The 13,180-nt window shown below is 33.5% G+C and overlaps 1 protein-coding gene across 1 annotated transcript in view; it reads right to left on the minus strand.

Moving 5' to 3' along the window:
* Positions 1-13,180, minus strand: part of MED13 (mediator complex subunit 13) — a 101,050-nt gene that overhangs the window by 48,272 nt on the left and 39,598 nt on the right. The window contains exon 9 of the mRNA XM_012648447.1: positions 9,882-10,568. Coding sequence (XP_012503901.1) covers positions 9,882-10,568 — 687 coding nt within the window. The remainder of the gene's footprint in view (positions 1-9,881; positions 10,569-13,180) is intronic.

Genomic DNA, 13,180 nt, shown 5'->3' on the forward strand with positions numbered 1-13,180 from the left:
ACTCCCACTACAATATAAAAGCCCCAGAAGGACAGGGATCTTGTCTTTGTTCATTAATTATCCAAATGTCTAGAGTGCCCCTGGCACATAATAAGCATTCAATAAATATTTGCTAATGAATAAATTAAATCTAAAAGCCACACATGATTGAGATGTTCTTGCACTAATAATCCTAAAATACAGTATCTTGTTCTTTGAAATAAATCATTTTTTACACATTAGAAAGTACTGTCGCCTCTGCTTATCTGTCCTGAGTACTGAGAAAAAAATTATAAGATATGCAAGGTTTGGGAGCGATGAAAGTAAATTCTTTGAATGATAGTGATATCATATCTCAATCTATTTACTAATGCCTAGCACTAGCAGTATTCTACCCCTTATAAACTAAGGACAAAATAGGCGATCAAAACAAAAACTCATTATTGTCTAAACATGCTATCAAATGCTGAAATACGTATTATTATTCCCAATATGCTCCAGATTTATCCCCAAAACTAAAATCCCCGAGTCTACAAAAACTTTCTCCCATGGGAACACAGTGCTAACACAGTGTCAACGGGGATATGTTTTACAATCAATAATCAGAATAGTTCTGTTCTATAAACAGATGAGTATTTCTCAAGAGTAGCTTTGTACCTCACCACACTGGACCCTAAATAACTGTTGGCTGAACTGCCTACCAAATATTCACTAATGTAAATCTTTTCAAAATAGTCTATCTACTATGACATGTACTTTCTTATTGAACACTTGAAATGGAGGTTATTCTCTCTGCCTTTGATGTGGAAATTATATAGAAACAAACATGGTTTGCTAAGTTCACACAGGGACAAAGTTAGGTTTGGAAAGATTTTAAGTATTCATATTCAAATAACTATTCACAGAGAAGAAATTACTACTCTGTGTAGAGGTAAATAAAACAACTCTGTTTTTCACATTAAGTTGTCCTCTGGCAGAAACATAAAAACTGCCACACTATTTACACAGGTAGTTGCTAAACTCTAGTGTGCAATAACATTATTAAAAGGACCAATCCTACTGCATAGGGCTCTATTGAAATAAAAATGAGAGTAAACCAAATGCATTACCTAAAGACAACTTTTTGTTATTTTATTGAATTGTTCTCACAGACATTGGGATATGCAAAGAATTTAAATGTAGTCAATAATACCAAGAGTTATCAAGTCACAATAAATTTTAAAATATAAATCATTTACATTATACATTCTTCTATATTTAAAGCTGATAAAAAATAGAAAAATTGTGATTTTTTTAAGAGATGCCAGATTAAAAACTATAATCATTTTGTCACTATCCAATTATATAGTACACACATACTTTTGTGAATAGGAACACCTTTCCCTTCCTCAAAAGAACTTTCACATACAGCCAAATAATTAACTACAGAGATAGTTTCAATTAGATATAAAGCTAAGTACAGACAAACTAAAAGAGGATCAGGTACAACCATGAACAGGAAGCATTGCAAAGCTCAAAGCAAATTGAAATCACTTTTATATTACTCATTAATTGCATCTCCTTCCTTTCACTATGACAATAACATACTATCCTGAAATATACTCATATAGAATTTAACATGGCTTATGGCAGCATATGCTTTTATGCCTTTATTCAACAAAAATTCTTCCAGACAAGGTATGACAATACTGTAGGATTGACAATTATAGGAAATAAGCTATAGAAGGAAATGTTAAGGAACAAATGATGTTAATAAACCTCAATTCCCACCCCTTATTAAATGGTACTTTTTCCAGTAACATCTCCCATTTCAGAATCAATCCTTAAACAGAGTCAAGCTAGCTGTCAAAAGTATAGCTTTATTGCACTAAAATAAAATAGCAAATATAAAAGACTGACTTAAAAGATTTAGAGTACAGTCAAATCAAACAAGTTTATTTCATCAGACTTCTTTCTACGAAACAAAGGCATTCAAAACTACCTTTTTGAGATCAAATAATACATTATAACTATATACATACAACAAAAATCTGGTATATCACTAATACAATATAGGAGCTAATTCTGTTGATGAACATCATGGTTAAGATATCCTGATATATCCTGACTACAGAACAAAACGTGAAGAAATATGCTCAAGCACAGTTCTTTCTTTGCTAAGGGTTTAGAAAGGTTTCCCTCTGAATCAGAATAGCAGACTATTTTAAGCAACCACAAATTCTACTAAAACTAAGTGCTAAACTCTTAAAAAAGATATTGAACAACTATAATGTTTCTTGGCAGAAATTTTGCTATCTTTAAAATTTATAAGGTCCTTAGCCTCTATTGTGAAGTAGGTGCTATCCTTACTAGAGAAACTAATTAGAAACAAAAAGATAAAAGATATTTGCCACAGATACTGTGTATATCCTATATATGCAATATGCTACACCCCCAATTCCTCCCTCCGCAAAGAAAATTCTAACAAATTAGAAAAGGAATTTTACTTTTAACACAGCTGATGAAAAGTTAGGCATAAACTGCTATATACAGAAATCTTAGGATAAAAGGGTACTTAGACATGATAAATTCTATTACTCTGTACTAGTTAGGTAGCTATCACCGTCTAAAACTGCTGATTAGAAAAAAATAATCAAGAGGTGGATGGGAGAAAAAAGAAAAAGAAAAATCAAGAGTATTGCTTTCTTTCACTAATCCATTATTATGGAAGGATAGTGCCACCCTTCAACAGCGAACACTGGAACACATATACTTATACCAAACAGAAAATGGATTTTCACTTAATATAAATAAAAAAACCCTCTAAATTTCTCCTACTTTAATTTTCTATGAAGGCACACATCTGTAAAAGTCAACTCAAAACACTTGTTCTTTATTTCTAGTGATGCATTCTTGCCCTTTGCATTCTATATCTACTTTAACTGGGTTAGTAATAGTCCCCTCTCTTAAGCTTCAGACACATGATCCGAACAGTCTGATGGAATTACTCTCTAAGCAGGAATCTCGAACTCAATTCACATTTTTACAATGTACACATACTACACGCACATAGCTAAAGTCATATAGTATAAGACAGACAAAAAGCCTGAGTATCTCAATCCCTCTCCTTCAAGATAATGGATTAACTGTTTCTATTATCTAATTAGGGTGAAAAAAAACCTATGTATATATGACCACATATGTATGCCTATATCATGCACCTTGCTCCTAAATTTTAAAATCTATCTGGAAATCTTCCCATATCAGCCTATACATATTTTTCCTTCACTTTAAGGGGATATGCCATCATTTAGCCAGACCTTAATTATTTAGCAAGATCTTACTTTCATAAGGTATGTTAACAGTTATTCTGAGATATTTTTATTTAGAAAAGCTACTTTTAAAAATCATAAAAACTAAGTTTGGTAAGATTTAGCTTAGCCTAAAGTGTATAAAAAGGATGGTAGTAGAGATGCCCCCAAACTGTTCTTCCTCATCTTTCCAGGTCATGAAATAAATATGTTTAAACTTCCCCGTTACTCCTCTACTTTACTATTCAGCTGGCTGCAAAGTTCTGAAGAGTCTACTCCACAGTGTCTATAACATCCATACATCCCTGCATCCCTGGTGTTTCTAATTTCCTAGTGAGGGCCCTGTATCACTTTTTATCTGAGCTGTTCAAGCACACGTCCAAACTGATCTTATTTCATACATATGTATTTCTTCATTTCAAATAATCTTTCAATATGTTACTTGGTTAATTTTTCCAAAATCCTTATTTTCCAAAGCTGTTTTTATTTCACTCAAAAAACTTCTATCATCTCAAGGATAATATATAAACTTATGAACAGTATTTTGCTATTCTGTTCTATAGCCCTACCACCCCCTTTTCACATCTCATTTGTCATCATGACACATACTACTAAGCAACACCCCTATAATCTATCCATATCAAACTACATAAAGCTTCTGGATCTCCATATATGGAATTAAATTATTCCCTGTTCTTTAGCTCTGTGTCCCTACTACATTTTATTTATACCTCTCTATCAGAGAATTTAATGTTATTTTCCACTAGACTACAAATTTCATTTAGGGGCAGGACTAAATTTATTTTATACCCCAACAGTGCCTCACAGCATCTTGCATATAAGAAAAACTTCAGTTTTATTCAAAACTAATAAAGAAAATATATCTTTGAAGACTACGAATTTAAAAAAAAAGATAATCTTAAGTAAGAAGAAAGATTATGATCTCTGGAGAGCTAGAAAATTTAAAATGAAAAAAAGAAGAATGAAGAGGACTTGCAATAGCCCTCTAACTTCATTAAAATTAACTGCTACACATTTAATTGTACTTTCAAAACTCAAAACATGGAAAGAAATAACAGATATTTACCATGACTGGGTAATATAAATTCACAAATTTACTGATATAAACTAGGCTTCTGAATGGGTTACTCTATGACTAGAGAAGTGTTTAACCATATTACATCTTTAAAACGGAGTGCTTCTATAAGAATTTAAGAAGGTTGTTTAAATGCCACCAAAAGAGCATAATAGTAATTCACAGAATATATTTTAATGACAGGGCGTGTCATCTGACTTTGTCAATTGGTTATGCCACTTTCTTTTGTTTTTTTCTTTCTTTATTTTTTTATCCTCTCCTGAAATAATGCAAGTACAGTTATGCAACTTTCTATAAGGAGACGGCTATTCTTCTGATATCTTATCTCAAGCAATATTAATAGCAGATACTAGTAAAATCCAACAAAATCCTTTTCACTATGGGGAAAAAACACCTTTGTTTCGGCATAATAATGTAAGACCATGCCAACTATGGCATGGTGGGGCTATCACTAATGAAGCTAATTAGTAAACATGTTTGGCCTTTCCAATTTAATAATTATTATTCTAGAATTCAAATTTCTGTTAAAGGTTATTCATTACATTAAAGCACCTTAACAGTATTACATTTTGGGTTGGATAATTTTTCTTTATAGGAGACTGTCCTGGGCACTGTAGGATATTTAGCAGCATCTCTGGCCTCTACCTACCAGATGCCAGTAGTACAACCCCAGTTGTGATAACCAAAAACGTCTCTAGACACTGCCAAATGTCACCTGGGGATGGGGGTAAGGGGGACAGGAAATTGACCAAGTTGAGAACTACTACCATAGAACAATAATTTCAGGAAATGGACAGAATCATCCAGATGATTAAAACATTAAAAAATAAAAACTTCTAACCTACCAAGTATAGAACAATTATATTCCTTCCACAAATGCTTCTTAGTTCACATGTCAGGTAATTATCATACCTATTAATATACTATTATACTACAAAAACAAGATTTATATTTAAAAGTGAATTGTGACACAATACACATTTTAATAACTAGTATAATCAAAACAATACTCACATGAGACACAGAATTAAAATAAAAACCCTTTTATTCAATCTTTTTTTTCTTTTCTATAAGGCAGAAAAAAAATGGTGGCTAGGAATAGGCAGAAGTAAAGCATGTTATTTCCTTAACTTAGATAATCATGACCCGGCACCACTCTATACCCTGCATGCTACTTTTCTACATTATGCTTCTTCCTTCTCATTCTTATTCAGTGAGAAAAATGTCAAATAATTTTAGAACAGATTCTAAGGTTAAGTTGTATTAGCTTCTAAGACACCTTCATTTCACTTACAGATATTAATGTACATAAGCAGCCAATACACTTATTTAAAGTTATGGCTAGAAACTTAGATCTTATGAATACAATGTGCCCATTAAAACTCACTCTTGGAAGTTTTAAAAACTGAAAACATTCATGCCACCACATTTTTACATACATTAAATAAGAAAATAGAACCTGGAAAGAAACACAAGTTTTAAAATAGTATTCTAGGGCTATACTGTCATTTCATTCATCCAAACATTTGCTGAATTTCGACTACATGCCTAGGATTGTTCGGGTGGGGGGGCACGGGTCAGTGTGTGCGCATGTGTGTTTATGCTAGAGGAATACAGCAGTAAACAAGACAGGATCCTTGCCCTCAGAGAGCTTACATTCTAATAGGGAAAAGACAACAAATACATAATATAATTTCAGGTAATGATATATGCTAAGGAGAAATTAAAAGCAGTGTACAGGATAGGCAGTGATTTGTGGGAAAGAAGAGAGACAATAGTTTAGATGTAATTGTCAGGAAAATCCTCCCTGAGAAGAAAACTCTTGAGCCAGACTGAATGATAAGAAGGGATGAGCAGTTCCCCTGTCTCTATAATGCATTCTAAGGGCCATGAGGAATGAGCTTGACTCTCTGAAGGAATGGCAAGAAAACTGGTGTGGCTAAATCAAGAAGCAAATAGGATAGTAGTAGGTCAGAGTGAAGAACTAGGTAGGCAGGAAACTGCATACAGCCTTACAGATCAGGAGAAAGGATTTAGAATTTTATTCTAAATGTAAAAGGAAACTACTGGAGGAATTTAAGCAAATAAGTAACATGATATTTAGCTTACAATGACCACCCTGACTGCAATGTAGAGAATATATGTACAGAAGTATAGAAACAAGGAGATAGTTTCAGGCTAGAGCTGAGACTGGCTTAGACTTTTGTATTACATTTAGCACAGATAAGATTAAGGTCTTTCAAGACTTGTTTCCAAGACATCATTTGCTTTCAGGAGACCCACTGACTAACTATTAAATAAGCTAGTTGTCTTTCATGATTCATAAAGGTATTCTGATGTCCCTCAATTTAAAATCCAGATTAATTTTAATTAAAAATAAAATCATACTAAAATACTTTTAGATTCGAAGTGCTAAATGAAACACAAAGGTTTGTCTGCTAAAACGGTAGGTAATAAACGAATTTTAAAAGAGAGTAAGTCTCGGCCAGGCGCGGTGGCTCACGCCTGTAATCCTAGCCCTCTGGGAGGCCGGGCAGGCGGATTGTTTGAGCTTAGGAGTTCGAGACCAGCCTGAGCAAGAGCAAGACCCCGTCCCTACTAAAAATAGAAAGAAATTAATTGGATAACTAAAAATATATAGAAAAAATTAGCCGGGCATGGTGGCGCATGCCTGTAGTCCCAGCTACTCAGGAGGCTGAGGCAGGAGGATCGCTTGAGCCCAGGAGTTTGAGGTTGCTGTGAGCTAGGCTGACGCCATGGCACTCACTCTAGCCCGGGCAAAAGAATGAGACTCTGTCTAAAAAAAAAAAAGAGAATAAGTCTCTAACAGTTGGGAAATGAGAAAGAGGCTATAAATGGATCAGATATTTCACTAAATCCCAGGGAAGCTCAAAGTCAGATGAAACAAAGCAGAGAAAATTCATAGCCTAGAAAATGCAAGAGTGGACTACAGGCAAACTATATAAACAACAGGATAGTCAAACTGCCTAGAAAAATCAGGAAAAAATCTGGATTTATATCTCTAGACAGAAATGAGAAAAAGCTGAACATGGAACAGAAAGAGTTCCTTTTTAAAGAAAATGAATAAGCTACAGGATCTAGCAACCTCTTCATTCTGGAATTTTAGGGGTAACTCCCTCCCCTCCAAAAATTCCCTCCCCAGTTATCATAAAGCAAAGTATGTGACACTGATACATAGTATATACTAAAATATTTACTGAAGAAACAGGCATGCCAATCAACAAGCTCTACCTATATATACACAAAGTTTCTAATCAGCCCATCTATTCTCTCACTCTAAAATATGTAAAGGCAAATAATTATCATAAATATGACAAGAATCAGAGAAAAATTAAAATAAAGTAAGTCTAGAGAAAAAAGCATAACATTAAAGGGAATATTATTTTTTTAAAAAAGATCAGAGTTTAGCAATTTTTTAAAAACCATAAGAAACAAAAATTAAGAATTCAAGAAAGGGTTACAAGACAGTTGAGGAATCCCCTTAAGGCACAGAGCAAAAAAAAAAAAAAAAAAAAACAGATGGAAAATGAGAAGAAATACAAAAACTTACCATCTGAATCATAGGAGTTCCAAAAGGAATGGAAAAAAATAGATATAATATTATCCAAAAAAAAGAGAATTTCCTAGTGGCAGGACAAAAAAAAAGGCTTCAAACTGAACAAATCCTTCAAGTGCCCAGCATATTCCTGTGAAATTTCAAAATTCTAAAGCTAAAGAGAAGACTCTAAAAGCCTCATGGAGGTAATAGATCACACACAAAAAAAGTAAGCAAGAATGAGACTGGTATTACACATTCCATCTGAAACACTGGATACTAAAGACAATAAAGCAATGCCTAAGAGTTCTAAGGGAAAATTATTTTCAACTAAGAATCAAATATGTAGCCAAATTATCAATCCAAGCTTGAGGGCAAAAATCAAGTCATTTTCAGAAATGCAAGGATGTCAAATTTATCTCCCACTCTCTCTGAGGGAGGTAATTGATGTTCCCCAACAAAATAAGGACAAAACTAAAGAGAAGCCACTAGTTATAAGAAATAATAATATTAACTTAAGAGTCTACTAAAATGAAATCCTAGAAAGAAAACTGGAAACAAGTCTAAAAAGCAACTCGTCCACATTGTAACAGAACACCTTGATAAAAAAGTAACAGATTCCATACAATACATATAATATTTACATTAGTAGAAAAAACATATACACGAATCCATGATGGAAATGTGACATTTTAAGCAAATAATAAAGTCTAAGACATTATTTAACCTATGAGTAGCATTTAAGCAATAAGAAAATAATTCATTGACAACAGACTGATAAGAGAAGGAAATGCAATCTTTGCACACTACTTGGCCTTGCACTAATAAATAGGTAGTTCTAATGGATATAATGGTGTTTTGTTGGTTGATTTTCACCTTTTAGAAAAATTTACAGATAAAAATGCAAAAGGCTTATCGGATAGACTAAAAATACATTCTGAACAACATAGAAAGAAAAGGGACACCTGAAAAAAAGCCGCCTTCTGCCCAAAGTATGCCATAAATAAAGCAAAGAAGGCAAACCACAGATAGAGGAAGGTATCTATAGCACATATTACTAATACAGTATTAATACTGAGAATATGTAAAGAATAAATCAGGAAAAGAAAAATGGACTAAAAAATATGATGAACAGGTTAATTCATAGAAGAGGAAACTAAATGTCCAACAAACGTTTTAAATGATGCTTAATATCACTAAGAATCTGGAAAACAACTATGTAGACAATGAGATGGCATTTTGCATGCAGATTAGCCAAATTAAGTCTCATAATACCAAGTATTGAGGAAAATATAGTACAACAGCCATTCTCATACTCTGCTGGTTCATGAAGGTGTAACCTGTATACCAGCTGTTTGGACACCAACTTGGCAACAACCCTTAATGTTGAAAATGGACATACCTCATGGCCCAGCAATTCCACTTTTTGATGTATTTCCTAGAGAAAGTCTTATACAAGTATGCAAGGAAATGTGTACCAAAAGTTCACTGCTATATCATCTGTTAAAACTGAAAATAATCAATATGTCCATCTTCAAGAGAGTTGGTAATTACTGTATTTCGTAAAAAGGAAATATCATAAAGCAATTAAAATGAAAAACTAGAGATACATGTATAAAAATATGTATAGAATAATAAGTACCAAAATCAGGACAGTGGAAAAAGGAAGAATGGAGGAAGAAAAGTACATGGGATTTCTAACTGTATGCAAAATCCTTAAGTTGGTTCATGGACATGTAAGTGTTTATATATTATTTTCTCTACTTTTTTGGGGCTAAAATATTTCATAATAAAGAAGTTCCCTGGGGAAAAAACACAGTAAAGAAATTATGCAAACTTAATACTTAAACGATTTATTATTGTAAATCCTACCCTGAATCCAATCCTGGAGTCCTAGTATTAAGAACTTACATCACTTCCACCCTTAAATTATAATAGTGACTATTAAAAAAATACATACTCTGTAACTGATGTTACACTTTCCTGTCCAAAAGGTCCAACTGGATCATCCTTGAATTTATCACTTGGAAGTTGAGGTGGTAAAAACTCTACATCTTTTTTCTTTGGGACCTTGTAATACTTCCAGGCTATATTAGCTTCATCTTCTTCCAAGTTTACTGCTGTACCAACATAAACTGTAGGTTCTACAGCATCCTGGAACTGAGGTGGGAAAGACTGGGACATACTGTCTATCCTATCTTCCATTGGTTTAGAAGGAATCAAGGGATCCGGTGTTGGCATTTGATGATACAAATGTTGACTCTGAGGAGTTGAAGGTGTTTTAGTCACTCCTTCATCAACCACATCACACGGATGAGGACTAAGTGGGGGTGGCTGAGGTGAATTTGACATTTCGGTGCCATGCATCTGAGGAGTCTTTGCTACATCATTAGTTCGTATGTTTGAAAATCTCACTTGACTATCTGGAGCAGCAATCACAAGTCTTTGGCTGGCTGAATCTGTGTCCATGCCAACATCATCGTTAACAGATATACGATGGTGAAAAGGAGTCAAGGGGCGTTTCTGTGGCTTTTCACTCTTTTCTTGCTTCTCATTGGTCTTGTGCTTAGGAAGTACCTGTTGTTGTTGGCCTAAAGATGCTGCCTGTCCTTGCTGTCCAGCATTTCTTGGTTTGAGATTTTTGTGCCTGAAGAGTTAAAAGAAAGGTTTAATATTTACAGTATCACTGTTATAGTGAAGTATACAAGTTAACAGTATTACACATTTTTAGGTATCATTTGTTTTTCACATATAATCCTAAAAGTAGAATGATTTGAATTTATATGGAAAAAAAACTTTGTTCAGTGACCCCAAATATAAGAACATGCAGAAAGATTCATAAAAGCCAATTCTCTCATGCTCATTTAATAGCTATGTCATCGGATAGCCAAAGATGATTTCCCTCACATAATCAAAACATCTTAGTATCTGAATTAAATACAAAGGTAAGATTCTAGTTAAGATAAAAAAGGTACAAAAAGGTTTGAAATTTATCTATTTCTAAATGTAACTGATATTTTCCAGTTAGTAACTTTACAGCTTGGCTAAACTCAGTCATCCCCTACAATCCTGCAGCAACTAGTTAGAAAGCATATTCTACTCTATTGAAGATCAGTCTGGAAGCACTGGAATTGACTCATTAATGGGCTTCACACCCTACCTACCTTCTCCTAAGACTTAGCATTACAGAAAGAATCAGCTGACTAAAAAAGGAAAAGAAAGGAAAATGCCTAAAATAATTTTTCCTCATAATTTGAAGCAATTCTAAACTGAAGAACTTAAAATACATACCTAAAAATCTAATAATTTCATTCAGAGTTCAAGATTTCTTTCAGTGCACCGAGATTTCCAAACTCACTGATATTGATGTGTATATAAATACATTTTGTACTCTAAGAAACTAATTTAAAAATGTGGTGTGATATAGAGTTTAAATGTTCAGAATTAGGTTTTTCTTTTAAAATTTTTATTGTTGTTGTTAATTCAGTGCTACCCAGAAAGAGTATTAAAAAGCAGTGGCAGGCACTTTTTGAAGAACCCTCTATTGAGGGAACATGCTGAGATACCTTTGTGTACAGAGCCTGGCACATCTTAGTGCTCATGGAGGGAGAAAAAAAAAGCACGAAAGTTATCAAGGAAAACCGAACTTGTGTCAAAGGACATAAGAGAAATCCACCATTATCCTGATACAAAAATCAAAGACATTAAAAGAAAACAAAACTATAGACCAATATCCCTCAAGAACACAGATGTAAATCATTAACTTATTAACAAGATATTATATTAGCAACTCAATCCAGCAAAATATAAAAGGATAATCATGACCAAATGGAGTTTATTCCAGAAATGTAAGGTATAGCATCAAAAGGAAAAAATATTATTCATCATATTAACAGAATAAAAGAGAAAACCATATTCTCTCAATAAATACACAAAAACATACAAAATTCAATACCTATTCATACAAAAAGACTTAGCAAACAATAAAAGAGAATTTGCTCAATATGATAAAGATATCTATGAAAAACTACAACCATTATCATAATAATGGAAGAAAGAATGAATAATTTCTCCCCAGATTAAGAACAAAGCAATAATATTAGCTCTCAATATTTCTACTTAACATTTTATTGAAGGTTTTCACCAATGCATTAAGGCAAGAAAAAGAAAGAGATCAGAGATTTCAGAGGAACTAGAAAAACTTTCTTTATTCATAGTCAACATTAGAAACTATACAATGAAAGGGTCAGGCTGATCACCACCTGATCAGTCTTAACATTATTAGACATGAGATGACCAGACATTGTTTCTCTTCTGATGTGACACAATACAAAGCAACACAGTATCATCTATGAAGTATTCTTGCCAAAAAAACCCCCTGAATTTGAGTCTAATCAAGCCTCCAGATCAGCACTGTCCAATAGAACTTTCCACAATGATGGATATGTTCTGTATGTGGCTCTTGAGTACCTGAAATATGGCTAGTGCAACTGAGGAATTTAATTTTTCATTTTATTTACATCCACTTTAAATTTAAATAGCCAATAGTGGTTACTGCCAGTATTGGACAGCATAGCTCTAGAGCTACCTTCCATTTACAGAAATGCAAAGGATAAAAACATTAAAAGACACTAAAAGAGCAAGTTAAATTATAGGACAAGTGAGAAATCCAAGATATGGGACATTCTACTAACAATTAAGTAGAACAACTAACCTAGTTTTACCAACCAAGTCAATGTCATAAAAAGGGGGCATGAGCCTAAAGGAAAGACTTAGAAGACTTAACTACTACATGTTTATGACTTGTTTGAATTCTAGTCAGATAAACTACCTACAAAAAGACATTTCTGAAACAAATCTGGACAAAGTATCACGATACCAAGGAATTATTGTTTACCTTATTAGGTGTGATCATGAAATTATAGTATGTAAGAAAATGTTCATTTTTTAGAGCTACATACTGAAGTACTGTAGAAGTAAAATGATATTTAAGATTTGCCTAAAAATCTTCAGCATAAGGGACTTGCCAAATCAAGTATCATATACCCACAAAATGGAGTATTATGAACTTCAAGAAAAAAGAGAGTGGATATATAACTGATAACATGGAAAAATACCGAGGTTAACTGTTTACCAAATAAAAAATAAGTTGCAGGCCGGGCATGGTGGCTCACACCTGTAATCCTAGCTCTCTGGGAGGCCAAGGAGGGCAGATTGTTTGAGCTCAGGAGTTCGAAACCAGCCTGAGCAAGAGCGAGA

Source organism: Propithecus coquereli, unplaced genomic scaffold (genome assembly GCF_000956105.1).
Source record: "Propithecus coquereli isolate 6110/MARCELLA unplaced genomic scaffold, Pcoq_1.0 Scaffold285, whole genome shotgun sequence".
Taxonomy (NCBI): Eukaryota; Metazoa; Chordata; class Mammalia; order Primates; family Indriidae; genus Propithecus; species Propithecus coquereli.